Source organism: Marmota monax, unplaced genomic scaffold, assembly GCF_021218885.2.
Source record: "Marmota monax isolate L192 unplaced genomic scaffold, Marmota_monax_Labrador192_F-V1.1 WCK01_AAM20220418_F8-fsc00108, whole genome shotgun sequence".
Classification (NCBI taxonomy): Eukaryota; Metazoa; Chordata; class Mammalia; order Rodentia; family Sciuridae; genus Marmota; species Marmota monax.
The window spans coordinates 1,234,809-1,258,375 of record NW_026694593.1 but is presented as its reverse complement, the minus strand read 5'-3'; the positions used below and the strand labels follow the sequence as shown (position 1 = coordinate 1,258,375).

The 23,567-nt window shown below is 54.7% G+C and overlaps 1 protein-coding gene and 1 non-coding gene across 13 annotated transcripts in view; one reads left to right on the top strand and one right to left on the bottom strand.

Annotated features, from left to right (window-relative positions):
* Window positions 1-23,567, bottom strand: part of Arhgef2 (Rho/Rac guanine nucleotide exchange factor 2) — a 53,863-nt gene that overhangs the window by 2,342 nt on the left and 27,954 nt on the right. For 6 of the 12 annotated variants that reach the window (XM_046421994.2, XM_046421997.2, XM_046421996.2 and 3 more), the window contains 19 exons: window positions 14,620-14,764; window positions 12,467-12,534; window positions 12,084-12,147; window positions 11,327-11,456; window positions 10,814-10,923; window positions 10,529-10,675; window positions 9,374-9,624; window positions 9,052-9,177; window positions 8,658-8,775; window positions 8,235-8,483; window positions 6,046-6,122; window positions 5,304-5,473; window positions 4,090-4,157; window positions 2,129-2,329; window positions 1,679-1,798; window positions 1,475-1,542; window positions 1,299-1,334; window positions 1,038-1,088; window positions 432-875 (listed from right to left, as the gene is read on the bottom strand). In XM_046421994.2, coding sequence (XP_046277950.1) covers window positions 432-875; window positions 1,038-1,088; window positions 1,299-1,334; window positions 1,475-1,542; window positions 1,679-1,798; window positions 2,129-2,329; window positions 4,090-4,157; window positions 5,304-5,473; window positions 6,046-6,122; window positions 8,235-8,483; window positions 8,658-8,775; window positions 9,052-9,177; window positions 9,374-9,624; window positions 10,529-10,675; window positions 10,814-10,923; window positions 11,327-11,456; window positions 12,084-12,147; window positions 12,467-12,534; window positions 14,620-14,764 — 2,643 coding nt within the window. Of the gene's footprint in view, window positions 1-431; window positions 876-1,037; window positions 1,141-1,298; window positions 1,335-1,474; window positions 1,543-1,678; window positions 1,799-2,128; window positions 2,330-4,089; window positions 4,158-5,303; window positions 5,474-6,045; window positions 6,123-8,234; window positions 8,484-8,657; window positions 8,776-9,051; window positions 9,178-9,373; window positions 9,625-10,528; window positions 10,676-10,813; window positions 10,924-11,326; window positions 11,457-12,083; window positions 12,148-12,466; window positions 12,535-14,619; window positions 14,765-14,982; window positions 15,812-23,382; window positions 23,517-23,567 lie in introns of those variants that run through there. The other 6 variants (XM_058571906.1, XM_058571908.1, XM_046422003.2 and 3 more) reach the window with 5 other exon arrangements.
* On the top strand, window positions 18,212-18,313 carry LOC124077562 (U6 spliceosomal RNA). Its single transcript, XR_006846649.1, has one exon. It is a non-coding gene; the product is annotated as a U6 spliceosomal RNA (small nuclear RNA).

Sequence of the window (23,567 nt, the reverse complement as noted above, 5' to 3'; positions counted from 1 at the left end):
TGGGGTGTCCAAAACCCACTCCTTCTCAACAGTGACTCCCTGGGGTAGACTCCCCACCAACTGATCACTTTTCCTGTGGCCATCCAGGTCATTTTCCTTCAGCACCCATCCCTGTACCTGGGGAAACTTCTTTGTTTTCTAACCAATGTTTTTTTTTTTTTTTTGACAGTACTGGGGATTGAAGCCAGAGGCACTCTGTCACTGAGATCCATTTTTTAAAAATTTGAGGCAGGGTCTCCCTAAGTTCTGAGGCTGGCTTCAAACTTGGGATCCTCCTGCCTCAGACCCTGGAGGCCGAGACAACAGGCCTGTGGCCACCCCAAGCACCCAGCTCCAACCAAATTCTTAGTATTCTTCCAGGCTGCTGCTTGATTTCATTGTGGGGGGCCCTCTGTCACCTGAGGCTGGGTTACCACTCTAGGCAGCCCTACCTGGGGGGGCGTGAAGCTCAAGTACAGGGCGTCGCCAGCGGGGAGGCTGCGCCTGCGCGGATCCAGAGGCCGGCGCGCCCAGGGCGCCTCGGCAGGGAGCGGCTCGGTCTGGCCCAGGGCGGCCAGCTGCCTGCGGGCCTCCTCAGCCTCGCGCTCCAGCAGCGCGCGGGCCTGCTCGCTCTCGCGGAGCCGCGCCTCCAGGCTGCCCGCCTCGGTGGCCCGCTCCTCGCCCAGCCGCCGGCAGCGCCGCAGCTCCTCCTGCAGCAGCGCGTGTTGCCGCTGCAGCAGCGCCAGCTCGGTGGCTTGCTTGTCCGGGGCCACGGGGGCGGCCGCCGCCCTGCCAGCCTCCCCATCCCGAGAGTTGGCTCGGGCCAGCTTATCCCGCCGCTCAGGGCCCTCGGGGAACCGGGCTTCCATCAGAGTGTCCTGCTGGGCCACAGCCGCCTGGGGTAGGACAGGGACAGAAGGGTATGTCAGACAACCTGGTTCCCGGACCCCTGGCCCTCAGCCTTCAGCCCTGTTAGGACGACTGTGCTCGACTGTACTCATTCCACGGTCTCGGCCAGGCTCCGCCCTCCGGCCTGGGGGCGGTCCTCGCCTACTGACCTGCAGGCCATGCAGAAGTCCATAGAGATTGACCACCCGCTGTAACGCCTCCTGAGGACAGAGGAGAGGGTGGGAACAGTGCCCAAGCTTCAGGACGGGAGAACTGCCCAGAAGTTGAACAAGAGTGGGTGTGGGGACAACAGGATCTCGAGAGGCTCCGAAGTCCACACGCTGTCCCCCGCACCACTCCAAATTGGGGTTTTTCAGGCTGAGAATACCGCCCCCCCAACAGGCTCCTGTGCTATCAAGTTCCCGCCTCACCTCTTGGGGGGATCTCAGCTGGTTTCCATTTCGATCCTGCAGAAATGGGCAAGGGTAGGGAGTCAGCAGACCCCCAAGTCCCTGGTGCCTGCCCCTGAGAACTCTGTGCCGAGCACCCACTGGTCTGCTATCCCCTGCCCAACCTCCAGCTGCATCCTGGAATCTCAAGGACCCACCTTCTGGCTGGAGTCGGAGTCGGCTCTGCAGAGTTCAATGGAACCATTGAAGGTTCTGGCCTCCCCATCTGTTGAGAGGTGGAAAAGGATGGGCTAAGCTCAGTTTCCCAGGGCCCTGACCTGCTCCACCCCTGGCACTGCACCTCCCCACAGTCTTTTCAGCTCCTCCCACATACTGCGTTGGTCCCCTGCCCTGGCACTCACTGGCAGTAACCCCAGGACTCGTGTTACCACCGCTGTCCGGTTCCAAGGGCAGGGCCGACTCTCGGGGCGTCAGGAGCAGCTCCACTCCAGGCCCCACCAGCAGGTCTTTCAAGCCCTCCACTGAGGGAAAGAGGAGTAGGTTAAGGACAGGAATGACAGACCGCTCTGAGGTGTATCGTTCACCCGACAGACACACACGCCACCCGAGCCAGACCCCTCCAGGACAGTGGGGTTTAACCCACAATCCCACAGGAGACAAAGGGCATCGAAGAAGCCCGGTGGGGAGCAGGAGCAAGTGCAGTGGGAGAGGTGTCAGCAACCCACCCACCAACTGGCACAGGACGGTAGGCTGCGGGGTACACCTCCTCCGCCTGTGTGTACCCAGATCTAGCCACGAGTCCATATTCTGACGGCGAGCACACAAGCCCATCTCCCCCAGAGCCCCCTCACCCTCACGGATAGCATCCTGCAGCAGCCGCTCGCCCCGGGGGGATTCCAGGGACTCAGAGCGGAAAAGGCCCCTGGGCAGGGTGGGCAGGGACATTCCACTGCCACCGTCTTCTTCTGCCTGGAAGTGGGTCATCTCAGCAAACAGCCCGACCTTCTCCTGCAGCAGCTCCACCAGTGCGCGGTCCTTCTGCTGCAGCTCCACTGCAGATAAGGAACAGATGAGCACCCGGGCCCGGGGCCCGGGAGAGCCAGTGGAGGGCTGGGCCGAGTGGCTGGACTTCACTTTGGGCGCTCAACCTCTGAGCCACACCCCAAGCCCTGTTTTATATTTTGAGACAGGGTCTCACTGAGTGGCTTAGCGCCTCGCTTTTGCTGAGACTGGCTTTGAACTCATGATCCTCCTGCCTCAGCCTCCTGAGCCGCTGGGAATACAGGGGTACGCCACTGGGCCGGCTATTTTATTTTATTTTTATGTGGTGCTGAGGATTGAACCCAGTGCCCTCACACATGCTGGACAAGCGCTCTACCACTAGGCCAAAATCCAGCCCCTCCTTTATTCTTCCCTGCTAGTGGGATGCAGATGTGATGGTGGAGCTGAAGAAGCCACTTTGGATGTAGAGATGAAAGTTGAAGATGGCAGTAACACTATCTTACACTTCTTACTCTTGGACTCTTAAATAGGAATAATCTACATTTCTGGTTTTTTGGGTACCAGAGATTGAATCCAGGGGCACTTCACCACTGAGTAATATCCCTAACCCTTTTTATTTCGAGACAGGGTCTCACTAAGTTGCTGAAGCTGGCCTTAAACTTGCAATCCTCCTGCCGCAGCTTATTGAGTTGTTGGGATCACAGGCAGGTGGCACTGTGTCTAGCCAAGAAATAATCTACTTTTTAAAAAGGGGACTTTTGTTGGTATTTCCGTATAGCAGTTAGGTCACATATACCCTAACCGATATTAAGGCTCTATGATAAAAAAGTTAAGTTCCTTGCCCAACCCTGGTGTTCCTAATTTCCTGTTCCAGACGCAGCCACAGTAATATCTTTCTAGTAATATCACACACATACACACAGACAACATGTATGTAATTGTATCTATTCACATTTTGTAAATGTGTATGGGGTACTAAGGATTAACCCAGGGGCACTTAACTACTGAGCCACATCCCCAGCCCTTTTAATGTTTTATTTTGAGACAGGGTCTCACTTAATTGCTTAAGGCCTTGAACTTGCAATTCTCCTGCCTCAGCCTCCCTAGTTGCTAAGATTACAGGTATGAGCCTCTGCCCTAGCTAGCACATTACTTTCTTCTTCTTCTTCTTTTTAAATATTTTTTTTTAGTTGTAGTTGGACACAATACCTTTATTTTATTTGTTTATTTTTATGTGGTGCGGGGGATTTTGAACCCAGTGCCTCACGCATGCTAGGCAAGCACTCTACCCCTGAGGCACAACCCTGGCCCCTCCACATTACTTTTAAACAAAGTGTAGCATACACTTTACATTGTTTAAAATTTTGCTTTCAGGCTGGGGATGTGGCTCAAGCAGTAGCGCGCTCGCCTGGCATGCGTGCGGCCCGGGTTCGATCCTCAGCACCACATACAAACAAAGATGTTGTGTCTGCCGAAATCTAAAGAATAAATACTAAAAAAATTCTCTCTCTCTCCCTCTCTCTCTAAAAAAAAATTTTTTTGCTTTCTTCACTTAATGTGTTTGGTTTTAGATCTATACCAGCCCTCATGGAGCTATCTCATCTTTTAATAGTTGCGTAGTATTCCATTGTGTGGATATGTCATAAATCATGTGACAAGTTCCCTATAAGTATACATTTTTTTAAGTTGTAAATAAAATGTAAATTTATTTTCTCATTTTTATGGGTGCTAAGAATCAAACGCAGTGCCTCACACATGTCAAACAAGCACTCTACTACTGAGCTACAACCTCAGCCCCAGGGGGACTTACTCTTGATCCGCCGTAGGTATGCCTCATCCTCCGTCTCAATCAGGGGGAAGTCCTCCCTGGATGGGCATCTGGAGGGGTCACAAGTTGGACAGGGTTTAGGAAGACACTAGGTCACAAACCCGGTGTCGGCCTTCCCTTACTTCCCACACATCCTACACTCCCCTCGTCTAGTCAGGCTCTTCATCTTCAGTTCATGCCCTGATGGCATTCATTCTTTTTTTTTTTTTTAAATATTATTTTTTAGTGTTAGGTGGACACATATCTTTATTTCTATGTGGTGCTGAGGATCGACCCAGGCCCTCATGTATGCTAGGTGAGCGCACCACCACTGAGCCCCAGCCCAGCCAGATGTCACTCATTCTTGACCTCTCCTCCTCTTTTCACTTACTGTCTGTGTTTGAAGGACATAAAGATTATAAAAATCCTGTCTAGGGGTGTAGCTCAGGTTCTAGCATGTGAAAAAATAAGCAAAATACTTCAGAATTCTTTGTTGTAATTTTCTTTTCTTCAATAGCAGATTGAGCCCAAGTGCTCTACTACTGAGCTACATCCCCAGCCCTTTTTATTTTTATTTTGAGACAGGATTGTTGCTAAGTTGCCCAGAGTGGTCTCAAACTTGTGATCCTCCTTTCTCAGCCTCCCAAGTTGCTGGGATTATGGGCAGGCGCCACCACATCTGGCTCAAGAACTCAATCTCAACATCGCAATGTGCTTTGATTTCTTTTTCCATCACAATTAAACATGCAGTTGACTCCTCAAATTTAGTGTGTGCCCTAGAGATTTGCTGCTTTAGCACATCAACCAGTTTCCTTCTTGCGTCTATGATTTTGAGTCTTCTCTCTAGCATCAACGCTCTCCTGTTTCATTCATTTTTAGAAAATAAAAGTAAATCGCAATATGATCCAAATCACGTCCTGTGCCTGCACACCAAGTGGAACCGTCCTGCTGGCCGGCAGGTGTCCCCCATGGCAGCTCTGAGCCTACGACTGCTTGTCAGCTCGTGCTGCATCTGAAGGGTGGCTGGCCTTGTCAGCATATAAAATATGACGACGGGATATAAAGATCATAGGGGACCTTTCTGTTCTGGCCCACCTTGTCTCTCCCCACGTCTCTGCCTCCGCCTCTGAATGCTGGTTCTGTCCTCAGCACCATGGCCTGGGACCCAAGGCTGCGGGAGAGTCCATACGCACATACAGGTAGCAAGCAACACTCACACGCGCACACTCTGCTGAATGACACGGATCCAGGTGCTCCGGTCATCCCGGGACGCTGTATGCACCTCATACATCTCGGGCGGGGCCGCGCTGATCAGGAACATCCCTTTTTCCTGGTTGGCGATGTCCCGCACTATCAGATTCTGCAGCGACACCACTGAGGGCTTGTCCTGCCAGTCGGTGGAGAGGAAGGATTAGGATTAGGAATACTGAGGTGCTTGGATCTTCAACCCAAGATTGCCCCAAGGATTGAGGAGGACCTCCTACAATACAAGTCAAGAGGCCAGGCTCCAGTGCCATCTAGGAAAAACTCAGAGCTAGGAGCAATGGCGCATGCCTGTAAACGCATGGGCTCTGGGGCTGAGACAGGAGAATCATAAGTTCAAGACCAGTCTCAGCAACTTAGCCAGACCCTGTCTCTAAATAAAATATATTTTAAAAAGGCTAGAAATATGGCTCAGTGGTGAAGCACCCCCTGGTTCAATCCCTGGAACCCCCCACCTTAAACAAAAAAGGAAAGAAGAATGAACTGGGCATGGTGGCACATGCCAATAATCCCAGCGACTCAGGAGGCCGAGGCAAGAGGATCACAGGTTAGAGTCCAGCCTCAGCAGCTTAGTGAGGCCCTAAACAATTTATCGGGACCCTGTCTCAAAATAGAAAATAAAAGGGGTTGGGGATGTGGCTCAGTGGTTGAGGGCCCCTGGCTTCAATCCATGGTAGCAAACAGAAGGTGTCTCACCAGGGCAGGAAAGATGTACTTCTGGTCCTTCTCCTGGAGAAATAGCAGCACATCCGTCATCAGCAGCATCAGCACATCTGGTTGGGGAATGAAGGCAGAGAAACAGTCAGCACTAAAGGGTCTGACAGGTGCTGCCTCGATCCCAGGGACCAGGCCCACCCTGTCAGCAAGAACTTCCAACCCCTCACCCTGCTCTCTTCCCTCTGGGTCACTTATCCCACCTTCTCAAGACTTCCTACCTCCCCATTTTTGGAGCATAGAGAGGGAGGGGCAAAGAAAGATGCCTCAGAGGAAACGCTTTTGGGGCTGGTAGAGACCACGGGTCACAGTGCCTTTGGAAAGAACTCCGTACCCTTACTCAGGTTTCTGAGCCAAGGGTCTACAGACCCCTAGGGTAGCCACTACTTCAGGGCTCTAGAAACCCTCTGAAGTTTTTACATATTAATAGACACACATGTATTTTTCTGGGTGAAATGGTCTAAAATTTTTTGGTTTTATTTTACATTTTTTTTTCTTTTCTGTGGGTCTCGCATCCCAGTCTCAAACCCCTGGACTCAAGTGGTCCTCTTGCTTCAGCCTCCCTAGTAGTTGACACTGCAGGCGTGTGCTTCCACCTCCCAAGAGGCCCAAGATGTTTTTTTTTTTTTGTACTGGGGATTGATCCAGGGGCGCTCTACCACTGGGCTACATCCCCAGCCCCACCCTTTTTTTGTGGGGTTGGGGATTGAACCCAGGGCCTGTGCATGCGAGGCAAGCACTCTACCAGCTGAGCTATGTCCCCGGCCCCTGATCCTCAGCCTTTTTTGGAATTTTTTTTTTTTTTTTTTTTTTAATTTTCAGACAGGGTCTTCCTAGGTTGCTGAAGCTAGCCTCAAACTTTTGATCCTTCTGCCCCAGACTCCTGAATCACAGTGGCGCACCTGGCAGGTCCAAGAACAAGAGGGGCTGTTTTGGGTTTTTTTCTTCCTTTCAGACTTTAAGTGTAACATCTACCTAGTGTTAAGATCTTTTTAGGTATCTGACCTAAATTCCCCCTACCCTAACATATTCCCACTTCCCACTCTGCGCTCAGCAGGGAGGAAGAAAGTTAGTTTCTTTCCACTAAAGCAGGACTGAAAGGCCAGCCTCCCCGTCTGTCTCTGAACAACCCCATCTCCTTGGATCCCAGCAGGATCCGCTTCATCTCCCTTCCTGCCCCCCCTCCAGGCTCTCAGATCCTTTGTGGGCCTGCACTGCAAGACGGAGGGGGAGACGAAGGTCAATTCTGTGACACGTGGTGTCACATACTCACCCTTTGCCCTTGGGGATCTTACTAAACTGTGGGCACACAGAAGAGGAGGGTTTTTGCTAAATGCTTCAGAAATAGAGCTCTCCAGCCTTGCTATTTTTACCCCCCCCCCCTGCTTTATATTCTTAGCTGCTGCGTGGGAGGGATGGGAAGGAGAAAGGGATGGAGGGAAAAGCTGATGAAGACTGACAATATCCAGGCCTGGAGAGGAGGTTTCATGACCTCCATAGAGAAGCCCAGGCAGCCTCCAGCCTCAGGTACCACATTACAGTAGCCCCCATTCCTCGTCCTCAGAACCAAGGCTTGCCCTCTGCTGGCCCTGACTTAGTTAGGAAAGCCTTGCAGGTACAGACCAATTCTGGAAAGTACTCCTGGGAAAGTGCGCGCTGCCCTCCAACATGGCCCCCCTCCTCTGCCCTGACTGTCCCTCCCTGGGCTCAGTGCCTTCCTCTGGGACTTCCCTGGTTGCATTCCCAGAGCTCTGGTGGCTGGGATTCCAGTAGGGGCAATCAACCACCCTGACCTTGTCTTCTGCTCTGAGTGCTTCCATGTCTTCTTCACCAACACTGATGGCTTGTGGGCCAGGTCTGTAACTCAGCGACAGGACACTGGCCTAGCGTGTGTGAGGCCCTGGGTTCAATCCCAAGTAGCACCAAGTAAATAAATAAATAGAGCTGGTGGCTCTCTGAGCATGCAAGGACCAAAGAAATAAATCCGTACCGACAAGTCCCTGTCCTGTCCATGATGTTCAATGCACAATGGAGACTTTTGCTACAACAGACACCATGTCTTTTCCTCCCACTGAGACTCGCCCCTGGGTCAGGACTGCACAACAGGATCCTCAAGGAGGGTACATCTCCCACCCTCCGAGGCTGGACTCTTGCTGGGTCAGGTTACTGACCTTTGAAGCGCCCAGTTGCTGTCTTCCAGAGCAGGCAGCCATCATGGATGAGCTTGCGCCGTAGAAGTTCCTCTCGGCCAAAGGGCCCCTTGCCAGGCACCGGGGCCTGGGCCCGAGGGTCCATGCGGTTGTAGATCTCCTGCAGACGGGCCCCTTTCTCTAGCTCGTGCACATCCTGGTCCACGTTGGACAGCAACTCCTTCACCAGCCCCAGTGCCGCTGTTAGGTCCTGGCGCTCCTCCTCAGCCCCTAGTGCCAGAGGGTGGGCGTAGGGCATGGCACACCTGGCTGTACTCCAGCCCCAACTCCCAGGGGCCTGGATTCTACCTGGAGGCTGCCCAGGGTCCCACGCCTTGTAGGGCCACCGCCAGCCTTTGCTCATCGCAGGCACCCTCTCTACCCACACCTGCGAGTCCCGCTCACCATGGGAATGCTGTAGGATGCGGTTGATGAGCACTGGGTACTTGGTGATGCGCTGAGTTACCAGGAGGATGCACTCCTGGACCCCATGCCGCTTCAGCACAGCTGAACGGGTCACTTTCTGAAAGGGAAGGGGCGGGGCTTGGGGTCATCAGCCATTTACCTCATACTAGGTGACAGTGCTGGACAAGTGGATACCAACACCACGCATCTGTGGTCAGGACCAATCTGATAAGGTGTGAGAAGTATGTGGGGAGCTAGCACAAAGTGCTCTGCCACCATGAGGGGTGACTGCTGATCGGATCCAGGAGTGGACAGGTCCATAAATGGCGAGCCCATGAATGGTCTGGACCAGGACAGGTGGCTCTGAGCACAGGTCCTAGGGAGGCTTGCTCACCCGAATGAACTGCTGGAAGCGTTTGTCTCGGGCATACAGCTCCTTATAGAGCTTTAAGGCCTTGGTGTGCCGGCTGCAGAACTCTGCATAGGTCTTCCGCATCTGCTCCGCACTGGGACCTGAGAACTAGAGGTCAGGGAGTGAGGCTAGCTCAGCATTTCCCCCAAAGTCACAGCTTCTCCCCTGGACTCGCCTTGGGCCTCCTGCCAACAGGCTGGCTTCTTGCCCCTCCAGCTAAAGTTCTGTTGTAGGCAAGAAACAAGCCCACCCCACCCCCAGTCACACCTCCATGAACACTGCCCAGGGGTCCTGCCTCTCCCACCTGGCTGATGAGCAGGTCACCCAAGCGATGGATGACAAAGTTCCGGGAGCTGCCAGGGCACAGAGCCTGCCGTCGGCGTTCTAACAGCTGGCTGAGGAAGCGCGTATGGATGTCACTGAGCTCATCCACACAGGGGAACAGGCCCTGCACAACTCCTGGCTCCAACTGCAGCTCTTCCAGCATCCCCGTGCGGAAGAGGCGGGTCATGATCTTCAGCGTCCTCACATGGTGCAGCTCCGTCTGAATCAGCTCTGTGGGGACAATGGTACGCTTGGTTTTCTGCTCTGGCTTGGCCATGATTTGTGGGGCCCTAGGTTGGTCCCTTCCAGGTTAATATCTCCATTACTGTGATCTTAGATAATATTTTTGGTACTGAGGATTAATCCAGGGTGCTCTACCACTGAGGTACAACCTCAGCGCCCCCCCTCTTTATCTATCTATCTATCTATCTATTTATTTATTTTATGTGGTGCTGAGGATCCAACCCAGGGCCTCACTCCTATGAGGCAAGTGCTCTACCACTGAGCTACAGCCCCAGCCCCCAACCTCAGCCCTTTTTATTTTTTATTTTGAGACACTAAGTTGCCAAGGCTGGCTTGAACTTATAGTCCTTCCACCTCAGCCTCTCAGTCACTGGGATTATAGGTGTGCACCATTAGAAATGTCTGGAGTCCCCAGCACAGTGTTGGGTAAGGAAAAGATACAGAATGGGGACTGAATTGAAGAAAAAATAAAGGTGGAGCCTTGGAGCCAGGCATGGTGGCATACACCTTTAATTCCAGTGACTCGGGAGGCTGAGGCTGGAGGATTACAAGTTCAAAGCCAGCCTCAGCAATTTAGTGAGACCTTAAGCAACTTAGCAAGACCCTGTCTCAAAATAAAACATTAAGAAAAAATGGCTGGAGATGTAGCTCAGGGGTTATACACAAGTGCCCCTGAATCCAATCTTTGGTACCAAAAAAAAAAAAAAAAAGATGGGACCTTCGCCATAGAACAGAGAGGTAGAGGTCCAGAGGGAAACCTGATACCAAGCAGGGTCGTGGAGGTCAACAGGTTAGGAGGCAAAGGTCGAAAGAGGCGGGAGATGGCAGAAAGTAGGACACAGAGAAACGGGACCTGGTGAAGGAGGAGGAAGGCGAGGGTGGGCGTGCTCACCGTAGATGACGTCCTGCTGCTTCATCACCTCCTTCTTGTGCTGCTGCAGGAAGCTGCTATCCACAGCAAGGCTCCAGGAATCAGCCGCAAAGTCCTTCTCATCCATTTCAAAGTCGCTCATCAGCTCATTGTAGATCACCTCTGCACCTGGACCCCAGTGGGGGCAGCAACTCAGTCAGACCCTCTTCAGTGGGTCCTGGGCCCTCCCAGGTGCTTCCACCAGCCACTCATTTCCATCCCCTCTTCGTCTTCTCCGGGTCAGCCCCAGGCCCTGGCCACACTCACCTTCATCAATGAGGGACTCCACCGACAGAGTTCGGTTCCGCATGTTGAGCGAGTCTGTAGACTGAGAGAGGATCCGACGCAGCCCCAGGGGCGTCTCATCATTGAAATGTCTGAAGGGAGTGGAGGCTGTCTGCATCACCCTCATTCAGGCCAAAGATCCCTTCCCCGGCGGGGACCCAAGGTGGGATCTGAGAGGTGGTCCCCTGTGTTCTCCTTACTCCTATTTTTGTGGCAGTGCTGGGATTGAGCCCCGCAGTACTCTACTACTGAACTGCATCCTCAGCACCTCTTGTTTTTTTATTCTGATGCAGGGTCTTGCTAAGTTACTCAGGGCTGGCCTGCAACATTCCTCCTGCCTCAGTCCCCCCTGAGTCGCCGGGATCACAGGCGTGCACCACCCCACCACCTGGTTCTCTGTCTCCAATTCTGAACTCAGGGACAGAAGACCCTCTCAGCTCCCTAGGGCTCCCTACTCTCTGATGCCTAGCTCCCCTTCCCCAAATAAAGGCTCACCCAGCAATGTTGGTGGTGGAGACACTCTTGGCTAAAGACAAGGAGGAGCGGCCACGGCGGGAGCCCAGAAGGGACTGCCGGAAGCTGTCAGCGGGGTAGATGGCTGAGGAGGGCCGCTCTCGGGTGGCTGCTGTTGGGGAGACACGGTGAGCAGGCAATTCCAAACGCTGGTGCCCTCCCAGGATTTGGAGCTCCTAGGCTCCTCCTCACTGGAAAGGACGTGTCCTCTCCTGCCTTCCCTTTTGTACAAGAGAGATGGTCACAGTGACAACAATGCCACTGTCCATTTACGCCATCCTCCAGTGTTCACGTGTTGGTGACACATCTCCTCCCCCAAACAGCCTGAGAGCACACTGAAGCTCAGGAAAGCAGAAAGACCTGTCCAGGGTGACCCAGGGATGGCGAGTAGGGACACGGGCTCTGCTCTTCCTGCCTGAGCATCATGTTCTTTCTGTCATACCAAAGCTGTCAGAACGGACACTTGACAGCCACTGCCAACACTCCCCCAAATGTCGTGTGTACAACTGACGAAAACAACAAAGGACGCGGCCAACTCAGGTGACCAACCATCCCACGGCTTATCACATTGGGTCTCTCCCGTTCTGCCCCTAAACCCAGGAACCTGTGCCATCCCTAAGCCCCACTAGCTGCCTCCACTAAGGAGAGGAAGGTGCTGTGCCTGGGAATGACCTCAGGGGGGCAGCAGAGCCTGTGGACTGAGCTGCCCGAGGTTCAGGGTCTCAAGGGAGCTACTCACTCTTACTGCGAAGGGAAACAGACTGCAAGGCAGTGTTGTTCTTCAGCAGGGCGGCTTTCTGTTGCTGTGAGACAGAGCGAAAGAGACACCAGGAACAGCTGTCACCCAAGGATCCCCCCGAGGCCTGGGGTAGGAGCTGGGCAGCTGGCCCCTCAGGAGAAAGCTGGCACTGTGGTTAGGGCATGGGGTGGCTGACATAACTCCAATTCTGTGGGGCTGTGTCTAGAGCCATAGGCCTGGCCACTCAGGGGACCCAGGGCCGGGGGTCAGGTTCTGGGTTGCCCTGTGGTGTGGAGGACGTGGCAGGGGATGAATGGAAAAGGCTCGAGGTCACCACGCTTCCTGCCCTCTCCCCCAGCCCTCTGCCCTCCCTGCCGTCTCACCTTCTGCTTGACCTTGGTACAGTTGGCGAGGGTGTCTTTACAGCGGTTGTGGATAGTCACATTGCAGGCTGGGAGGGTGGGGTAGAGAGGGTGAAGGGAGGGCCAGGTGGTACAGGAGGGGACACACCCACATGCAGACACCCAAGTCCCCCTAGCCACACGGTCCTCAGACACTCTCCCCCTTCCCAGACTTCTCAGCCATTGCCACACCCCACTCCCTCCCTCCCACAGCCCTTTCCTTCAAGCAGGAAGTGGAGAGGGGGGTCTGGGTGTGAAATGAAATAAAGCAATCAGGAGAGATGGACAACCCTGAACCAAAAATGGCCGTGACGGGACAGGAGGGAGAAGGGGTCATGCTGCCAGGGATGAGCTCAAGCACAAAAGAGGTGGAGAGTGGCAGATGGGAGCCAGGACTCCCACAGAACAGGAGATGACACCGAGGCAGCTGAGATGGCAGCTAGGGCAGAGGGGGACAGTAACATGCCCTGAGCAAATGCCCAACCTTTAATCTATCCCATCAATCCTTGGAGGCTGACTCAACTATCCTCACTTTACAAATGAAGAACGTGTCCTGGAGAAGCTCAATCCCCTGCTGGTGGTGAAGCAGGCCTGAATTCAAAGACCAGACTCCTCCCGTTGTCCCACAAGGATGCCACAGACTCTGGCCGGGTCTAAGCAACTCCAAGGTGGACGGATCCAGCGGGGAAGTTGAGACAAGTCCCTGCCCTGCCCTGCCCTGCCCTGCCTGCCAGCCTCCTCTGTGGCTTGCAGTCAGCCTGCCTTCTCCCTGCCAGGCCTGGGGAGTCCTATTCCCCATGTAAGGCAAACCCACAGCTCCCACACTCCATCTGCTGCTCCTCACCCCCCACCCCACCTTGCCACGGGGTAGGAGAGAAAAGAAGGGAGGAGGCGTAGCCAAGCTCCAGTGTAGGACCACTGCCATCCCCTGCCCCAAATGCCCTCATCCTCAGCCTCCCCAGCTTCCCCTCCCCCACCAACACCACCGGAAACTCTGCTAACTCCTTCAGACAATACCCAGCACCACGCTCACTTCCACAAATACAAGGCCAACAGGGTGGGGCCCAGGGGCAGACAGTGGGGCTGCGCGGTGCTAACCCCCACCGGAGCTCCCTTTTCCTACCCCCAACACCTAGTGTCTCTGGATCGAACCTCCGCTTTCCACCTGCTCTCAAAATAGGGCTGCCCGCCTCCCCAGTTCCCCTGGCAACAAGCTTCCGGATTGGATATTTTGTCAGGTCTCTAGAGGGATCTAGATTGGGGTTCCCTCCTCGCCCTCCTAACTCTAAATCAAGCAAGTGAGGAAGTAGAGGGGAGACCTCACTGGTTCTTTCTGGGGGCTTCTCCCCCCAGTTCCACGGGGATTTGGAGGGGCAGTGCTTCCGCTACGCTGGCCAGTACCAGTCGGAGGCATCTCGGCCATAAATCTGGGGAGAACCGGGGGGAGGGGTAAAGTGGAAACCCTCCACATAGGAGTCGCAGGGAAGGAAGGAACTCCTTGTCCATGCTCCAAATCAGGTTTGCCCTCAGACCAGGGTGAGCACTGGGTGCCCTGGCCCCTTGCCCTCCTCCACACGTCCCTGCTGGCTTCCTACGCTGTCTCTCAGATTGGAAACTGATCTGGATGATCAGATGGGGGGACCTCATCCCACCCTCTCCTTGAAACAGGGATTTCACAGACTCCACCCACAGTCAATAGATAGGAAGGGCAAAGGGACCCTGAATGTCCAGTTCTGCCCAGGAAGATGGGCGGAACCAGCTGCAAGGTTGGTAGCTTTCTGGCCAGATCCTCTCTCACCCCCCTCTGCAGACACATTCTTGCTTCTTCTCCAATCACTTCCCCTAACCCTCAACAGCTGTTCAGGAGCGAGAGGGATACCCAGTGGTGACAGCTGCAAGCAGAGTCCTCCCAGCCTCCCCTCATCCGCATTCCTCAATAGACCCGCTCATGCCACATTCCAACAGCCACTACCCTCAGGGTGAGAAAGGGAGCAAGCATCTGGCCCCGGCACTTGGGCCCAGCTGGGGGTTCAGAAAGGGAAAGTCCCCCCTGTATGGATCCAGGGCCGACAGGACAGATGGGAAGACAGGGTCGGTGGGCACCGGGTCTGAGTGACAGGGGCCAAATAACTTACTTGGGCAGACGAGGGCTTCCTTGGCGGTGATACTCTTGTTACAGGCATAGCACATGGTCATGCCCGAAACCGTGATGGTGGTGAAGAGGTGCCCGTTGGTATAGCGGGCATCCTTGGCTTCCTTCATCTTCTCCTTTTCCCGGGCCTGTGGAAGGAGCAGGAGACACAGGAAGTGAAGTTGGACAAGGCCAGGGGCCTGGAGTCAGAGACAGGCTGAGGGCAGTGAGGGAGAGAAGCCAGCCTGGGCAGGCTGCAAAGACACCAACTCCACAGCAGGACTGCCCCGGGGCTCAGGGTGGCTGACCAGGAGTAACCAGGCCCCGAGTGGCCAGTCCCGAGAGGGTTTCGGGGTCCCTGACCCACCTGGCCCCTGCGGCTGGGTTGCCTCCTGTTGCCACTCATCTCCCTGCTCTGGAGCGCCGCGTCCTCACTCCACCTCCCAGCCCCAGCTCTGCTCGCCCCCGGGCTGCTGTACTCCCTTCCCTGTGCTGGGGGAGATGCGCAGAGCGGAGGGAGAGCGGGCGAAGCAGAGGGTGCCAGCTCACCAGCGCTTTCCAATCTATGGGAGTGAGCTCCTCTCATAACCATGACAACCGGTGTTGGAGCGGCTGTCTCTGTGGCAGTCACGGGAGGGGGGTGTCAGGGATGGGAGGGCAGGAGATCCCCATATTAGATTGGCTGAAAGGACAGAATGCCTCCAGGGCCACCCCCAACTCAGGGGTCAGGATGCCAAACCTTTAACTCTTCTACCCACTTAGTCAAGGTCACATGCTGCCCCCTTTCTGGGAGGCAGCATGTCCCCCACTAATCTCTAGGCAGGGGGAACCTGGGTTTGGTCTCAGGTCACTCCTCCTCTCTGGGACCTTTAAGGACAGAAACAGCCAGCCAGCTTGGTGGTCCCAGCAGAAAATCCCCCCTGCAGCTAACTTTTACCCTTCTCAAATTACACTCCAGAGACAAGACCTGTAAGAGCTCTCAATTGCTCCTAAACCAAATGGTCTCCCTCATTCTATAAGTCCTTCCTGACATCTACCTCCCTCCTTCCAGCCCTGCTCTCTGCAGAGATGGGGCACACCCCACATGGCCCCTCCAACCTCAGGTGGGCCTTTCCCATCTCGGCCTTCCTTCTCCAGCTGCCCACTGGCCTGTGAGTCAAGTCATTCTCTCTGACTTCTTTTCTGTCCTTCCTCAAAAGCCTATGAAGGTGGGGGTGGGGCTGGGGCTGGGGCTTGATGGCAGTGGCTCCCCTTGCATGCGTGAGGCACTGGGTTCGATCCTCAGCACCACGTAAAAACAAAATAATATGTCCACCTAAAACTAAAAAAATAAATATCTTAATATTTATTTACATAAATAAATATTTTTAAAAGGAAAAAAAAACACCTATGAAGGTGAGAAGACTGGGAGACCACTCACTGATCCCAGAACCTTCTTCAGTTATCACCTCAGGTCTCTAGATCTCTGTCCTCCAGAGCGGAGGACAAAGCAGGAAGGGAAGCTAACCACTCCCTTCAAGTTCCCTTTGCCTTTCAGAAATCAAACACCAGAGCCAGCCTCGATGGCACATGCCTGTAACTCCAGGAACTGGGTAGCTCAGGCAGCAGGATCACAAGTTCAAGACCAGCCTCAGCAACTGAGAGACAAGGTCTCAGAATAATAAAAGGGGCTGTAGAGGTAGTTCAGTGGTTAAGCACCCCTGGGTTCAATCCCCAGTACGAAGGAAAAAGAAAAAAAAAAAAAAGCAGGATTCAGATGATCCAGGATATGAGCCCCAAAGTTGGGGACCTTGGTGGGGAGCCTTCAACCTGGGCCTGAGGAGGCTGGCCCTGACTGGTTCCAGTCCCACTGGCAGGAGGTGGGGGAGGGGAGAGACGCAGACCGATGCTCAGGGCAGAGGGGGTAGAAAAGGGAAGTACAGGGGCTGAGTCAACAAATAGGGCCAGAGGGCACTGGGCTGTGGTGACCTGGAGCCCAGGGCACTCTGGTGGCTCCAGATCCTCCTCCCAGCCTCTTCTCAGCCCGGGTTACCTGACAATGAGCAGGGCCCAGAGGCCCAGAGGCCAGTCCTTGTCCCCGCCCCATGCACCTCCCCACCCCCACACTTTGTTTCTTTCCTCCTGCCTTATCCATTTTTTTGGTACCCAATTGAACCCAGGGGTGCTTGACCTCGGAGACACATCCCCAGCCCTTTTTTGTGTTTTATTTAGAGACAGGGTCCCGCTGAGTTGCCAGGGCCTTGCTGGCCACTGGGGTTATAGGCACAAGCCACCTGCGCCCGCTGGCCTGGCCTTCCTTCTCTTCCTATCTCCTGGTCCTCAGCTCTCAGTTCAGGTTCTCCCTCCTCTGGGCCTTCACCTGTCTTCCTTCCCTAGGTGGCTTCCTTCAGCTCCGCCCCCATGTGACCAGTGAGGGCCTCGGTGTCCCTCCCCTCCTCTTCCCTTCCGCCTCCTCCTCCGTGGTGCAGGCCACTCCTCCTCCCCTAGTCCTCCAGCACTGTGGCCTCCCGTTTTCTATACTGGCACCTGCCTGCCTCAATCACCAGAACAGTCTCCCGCGGATCTAATCTGCGGTCTTGCTCCAAGGTGTAGCTCTTTAGTTGATCCAGTGTTTTCAGAAGATCACAGCTGCCTCTGAATAATAACCTTGTGGGACCCTCAGAGACCAAGTCCAGATCCAGATCGCCCTTCTCACTGCCGTGCACTGTCCCTACCTTCCTCATCTCCTGCCCTTCCAAAGCAGTGGCACTTATGACATTTGAAGTCAAAGCAAGCAAGCAAACGTAAAGACAGCATTCAAAAGAGCAGCGTCACTGGCCGGGGTAACTCAAAAAGGGGCAGTGTTTCAGATCTGTCCTGGTGCTGCTAGAGTTCCCCTTTCCCAATTTCCGCACAGCCCTCCCCCTCCCCTCTCTCTTCACGTGCATGACACTCACCTGCTTGGCCAGCTCTGATGAGCACAGCAAAGGGAGAGGACTAGGGCAAGCAGAAAGCCATCTCTAGTGGCCCTTCCCCTCTCTGGCACAGATGCCCCAGTGACAGCCAGGGTACCCTGGGCCCTGCCTGCTCCACCCCTGAACACTCACCCTCTCTCCGAGTGACCCCCTCTCTAGGTGGGCCAGCAGCGGGCAGCAGCCCCAGCAGCAGCACATCCCAACAGCAAGCGGCCCTGGCACTGCCTAGCACTATTGTCCCAGAGGTGGCCTGTGCCCGCCCCAGGGCTCCGGCTGCTGAGGATGGAAGGACATGGAGCCTGCTCTCCAAGGGAATCGGCTCCAAAGGTGGGATGAGTGGGCTGGTTTGGATTTCTGTCCTATTCTCTTCCAGGTTGGTCGTTTGGTTTCCTAAAGGGGATGTGACCCCACTGAGCCATATCCCCGGCCCTTTTTTTTTATTTTTTAGAACCCAGGGGCGCTTTGCCCATGAGTTATGTCCCCAGCCCTTTTTAATTTTAAGATAGGGTCTCACAAAGTTGCTTATGCCCTACGTTGCTGAGGGTAGCCTTGAACTTGTGCTCCTGCCTCAGCCTCAGGAGTTGCAGGAATTATAGGCATGCGCTACCATACCTGGCTCGTCCAGGTTTGTTTTTTAACAAAATCACATTGGGTGCTCACTACTAAAATTGGAACCATACAGAGAAGATTAGCATGGCCCCGTGGAAGGATGACATGTAAATTCATGAAGCGTTCTATATTTTCAAGGGAGGGGGCATAGGGGTAGGAAAGATGGTGGAATGAAATGGACATCATTACCCTAAGTACATGTATGAAGACCCAAGTGGTGTGACTCTACTTTGTGTACAACCAGAAAAATGAAAAAGTGTGCTCTATATGTGTACTATGAATTGAAATGCAATCTGCTGTCATGTATAACAAATTATAATAAATAAATTTTTTAAATGTTTTTTTAGTTGTAGGTGGACACAATACCTTTATTTATTTTTATGTGGTGCTGAGGATCGAACCGAGTACCTCACACGTGCAAGGTGCACACTCTACCACTGAGCAACAACCCCAGCCCCATAAATAAATAAAATTTTTAAAAAATAAAATAAAATCACATTGGAAGCCAAACACAGTGGCACATGCCTGTAATCCCAGAGGCTCAGGAGGCTGAGACAAGAGGATTGCAATTTCACAGCCAGCCTCAGTAAAAAGTGAGGTGCTAAGCAGCTCAGTGAGACCCTGTCTCTAAATAAAATATAAAAAAAAAAAATAGGGCTGGAGATGTGGTTCAGGGGCTGAGTGCCCCTGAGGTCAATCCCTGGTACCTCACACACACCCCCAAAAAAGAAAATCACACTGGGCTGGGGTTGTGGATCGGTGGTAGAGCGCTTGCCTTGCTCATGTGAGGCACTAAGTTTGATCCTAAGCACCACATAAAATAAATAAAATGAAGGTATTATGTCCATCTATAACTAAAAAAATTGAAATAAGAAAATCACACTGGTTCCCATTTACCTACTTCCAAGCAGGACAGACCTTCACCTGCTGCATGTTCCAACCTATCCACTGAGAAAATGCCCATCTACAATTCACAACACCCTCAAGGGCCTGAAGCCCTCCTGCGCTCCAGCCTCCTGCTGTCTGGCAGCCAAGGGTCATTCTGCCTCTTTCTCACAAACCTCAGGAACCCTCTTTCCAGCCTACTAACCTTCCTCTCTGCCACTGCTACATCAAAGATCAAGTGAAGGAACAGTGTGAGCACACCTAGCAAAAAAGACTGCCAGGCAGGTGGCACACTGTGATCCCAGAGGCTCGGGGAGGCCAAGGCAGGAGGACCACAAGTTCAAAGCCACCAGCCTCAGCAACTTAGCAAAGGTCTAAGGAACTCAGTGAGAATGGCAGGGAAGAGAAGGACAACAAGATCAAGCACATCAAGAGAAGGACATCAAGACATGGGGGTCTCAGCAGTACCCTGCTCTGGGGACCCCACTCATTTCTTACACGGGCCTCCAAGTCGTCCCCTGCTCCACAACCACTTTGGTTCCAGGTGCAGTTAGCAGCAGCCCCTTTCCCAAGATGGTGAGGCCTCTGCCCAGACCAGAGCCTAGAGAGTCTAGAGGGGTGCACTGGGGGGTTTGAGTCACCTGTAGCTCAGCCCCCAGACAGCAAAGATGCAGAGTCACTAAGTCAGGGGGGACAAACCAGAAGCTTCCTGCCCATGACTGAGAAAAGAACCTGGGATGCTCTCAGCTAGGCCAGGCCCCTTTAGGAGCTTCCAGGGACAAGATGAAGACTGGAGGCCAGGAGAAGGCGGCCAAATAGAAAACACTAGTTCCAAGGGCAGAAACAACAAGGAAAATAGCAGTGAACACACACAAAGGCACTTAATAAATGCTTGCTTAATGAACGAAGATGAGACCGGTAATGGGGGCCAGCACATTGGTGAAGGGCACTTAGGGCCACAGGGAATAAAATGAGGCTAAAGACCCTGAGACCCAGTCACCCTGGACCCCAGCCTGCCCCCTACCCCGCCACACCTGTCAGGCCAGGAGAGAGACAAGCGGGGGTGGGGGGAACGATGCAAACAGACGGGCATTTGTGCAAGTGAACAATAGCCGTGCCAGGACTCCCTGCCCTCCTGGCACAGGGCAGGCCGGCTGAGTCGGGAGGGGGCAGCTGCTGCCTGCAGCCTTCCCCGCTCCCCCAAGGGGACACAAACAAACCCAGCCGGCCCAGCCAGCCAGCGTTTCTCAGCCATTTCCCCTACCAGCTCCAGAAACCCTGACCAGTCCACTCATTGGGCTCCTCCAAGATTCTTCGAACCAGAGGCCAAAGCTAAGAATGGAACCACTTCCTCATGTCCAGAGGGCATGATCCCCTACTCTGGTGTCCATACTGCAAACAGTAACTTAGAGCACAGCGGGACAGGGACAGACACACAGAGGAACATACCCCAACACTCAGGTAACATGCACACATGGGATTCACATTCCAATCCGTCCCTTCCCGGATTCCAAGGTCACAGCTCCAGAGCCAGGGGATTGACATCGGACAGACAGATGCTTCTTGAACTCCTTGGTCACCCCCAGCAGGTCCTACCTTAGGCACCCCTAGGTACCGTGAACCTCCCCCCCCCACGCAGTCCCCCCTTGGTGACTTAGGCTTTCAGTTCCCTTCCCCCATTCTTGTTTCTCCCCTCCCCCTAGGTCCTTTCCCTAACCTCTATGACCCTCAGAGTCCTTCTATGTCCCCAAAAGCCTCTGCCTCCAGGAGGACCCCAATTTTTCAACTTTCCTCCAAAGCCATCAGCCCTCCGGACTCCCTCCTGGGCGCCCCCAGCCCTCCTCTCTAGCTACACCGTTGGTCCTGCACACAAAGCCAGCCACCTCTCTAGTACCCAGAACAAAGAAAGATCTCTCCTCCTCACTCCCCATTCCACCTGCCCACCATACACTCCAATGCTGGGGTCCCACAGATCCCAAGGGGACCGCCAGCCTCCAGAGCCATCCCTACACCTCTGGCCCTGGTTGGCAGAAAAGGATCTTTTGTTCGGAGGGACCTGAAGGTTAGGGCTGGGGAAAGGAGGGAGGGAAGAGCAAGGGACGAAAGGGAGAGAGAGGGGATCTGTGGGCTTTGGGGTTTGAGGAGGTAGGAAGTAGAGCAGAGAGAATTAAGGGGGTGGAGATCTGAAGACAAGCCTGGAAGAATAGAAACGGAGTGAAAAGAAAAAGGAGCCTGGGGGGGCGGGGGCTCACAGAAAGATCCTAAGGGGTGGGAAGAGAAAGAGGCAGGTTGTACTCCAGTTCCTCCTCCTAGGAGGAGCTCCGGGGAGTAGGGCAGGGACGGGGAGCAGGTGGGGTGCCGGACCCATCCCCCCACATAGGTAGCAGGGAAGAGACCATCTTCTTCAAATAATCTCCTTTCCAGTGCCCCCCTTCCCACCACAGTATAAAAAGAAAGGAGACAGCTGGCGTGCTTGGGGGAGGGGGGAGAGGGGACCCAGGGTTTGTTGGCTAAGAACCAACTCCCCCCTTCTGTAACCACAGCTTTCCGGAGGTGGCGGTGGTGGCCCTCCCCTTCCGACCAGCCCAAACTGACACCCTCCTCTTGTGGCCTCAGTGCCCTCTCAGATCCACCCACTCAGCCCCGCACTCCCCTTCCCCCAGCCAGATTCCCAAATACCCCCTCCTCGGCCAGCTCCAGGGCAGAAAGAAGAACTGGGTTTCCGGATGCCCAGTTCCCTACTGGGGGAGGTGACAATAAACAAACAAACAGCTACAAAAAAGAGAGCACAGGTCCAGGTATATGGCCCCTGGCCCCCTCATTAATGGAGAAAGGACCCCAGTATCTAACCTCTGGAATCTCTCCCTGTGCCCCTCGCCAGGTCTGCCCCTCCTGCCGCTCCCCCGTGGCTTTCCTTTTTAGGGTGGAACCGTATTTCCGTGGTTTCAAAAAGCCTCTCCCGCCCCCCCCTTGGCTCTACTCCAGGGTCTCAGCTCAAACGGTTGAAAAAATAAACAGACTTTTGGAGCTGGGGCCTGGCTTGGCGCAGGGTTGTGAAGAGCCTGTCTGCCACCCCACTGTTCCACCACACTTCGGCCACCGCACCCTGGCCCTCTGTTTGTCTTAGGGGTTACTCAAATCCCCGGCTGCTTTCGGGTTAGCAGAGTCTAATACCAATCCCCTGAGAAAGTCCTAAAGCCTCCTTCTCTGCCCCTCTCCATCCCCACCTCTGCCCTAGGTTGGACCTTCTCCCAGTTAGCACCAAGACAGGTAGCCTGGCTAAGAATCAGCAGGGAGGTGGAGTGAGGGGACTCCATCTCCTGGAGGGCTCCAGGGGAGTACCCTTCCCTTGCCTGAAGATGGTAATCAGCTAAGCTGGCCACCCAGCAGACATGGGAGGAAAGCCAGAGATGAAGATCAAAGCAGCTCTGGGCTGGGTTCTGGCCTTTCTGAGAACCAGCACAGTGTGGAAGCCCCACGGAGCTGGAAGGTGCTGTCTGCATACACCACCTTCCTCCCAGTTCCCAGCTGCTCAGCTAAAGTCAGTTTGATCGTTTTCTGGGGCCTGGGGTGTAGACGGGTCATAGCATTTGGGAATGGGTCTGGATACAAAGACAGGAATAAAGGATACTTTAAAAGCAGTGGCCAAGAGGTCATGGTGTGTGTGTGCGCGCGCGCGCGTGTGTGAAATTATACACCCAGACTCGAGATGACAGGTAAAGGGCCTCCAGCACCAGGAAATAAGAGAATAGGCGCCGAGGACGGCAGAGAGGGGCAGGAAGGCAGTGCCCAGGTCGGTCCGCCTAAGGCTTTCGGGATTGGGAGAACAAGGAGCTTGGAAGGCTGGTGGAGCAGAGAGGGATGGGGACCACCCCGCGTTCCAGGCTCAGGGGTGCTCCGTGGGGAGGAGAGAATCCCAGCTACACAAAGACTTCTGCTCCCTTCACCTGGGGTGATGGCCTGGGGCCCGGGGTGGGGAAGGGGGATGAGCGTCGCTCAGCGGTCCTGACCCCCACCACCCGCCCACCCGAGGGGAGAGCTGAATCACAGCTGGAAAGCCCATTTGCGCGGAGAGGAGGAGCTGACTTTTGTCTTGGAGGGGTGGTGGTGGCGGTGGCGGTGGCGGTGGTGGGAGGAAGCTGGGAAACCACCCCTCCCGCCCCCTCCGCCGGATGGCGGGGACAAAGGGGGAACGACCTAGCCGGCGGCCGGGGCGGGGGTACGGCCGGGGTCGACCCGGCAGCCGCCCGGCCAGCGGGTGCGAAGAGAGCCCACCTCCAGCCCGACGCGCGCCTCCCTCTTCCCGCTCGGTCCCTTACCGGAGCAACTTTCTTCTGAGCGACAAAAAACACCCGGTGGCGCCCGATCGGAGGCGACCGAGCCCAGCCTGCTCTCCCGGGGTCCCGGCAGCGAGTCCGCGCGGCGGAGCTGGAGGCGCGGGTCGCGTCCCCCCGGCCCCCCCGCCCCGCTCAGTCCCCACCCACCCGTCCCGCCGCGCCGCGCG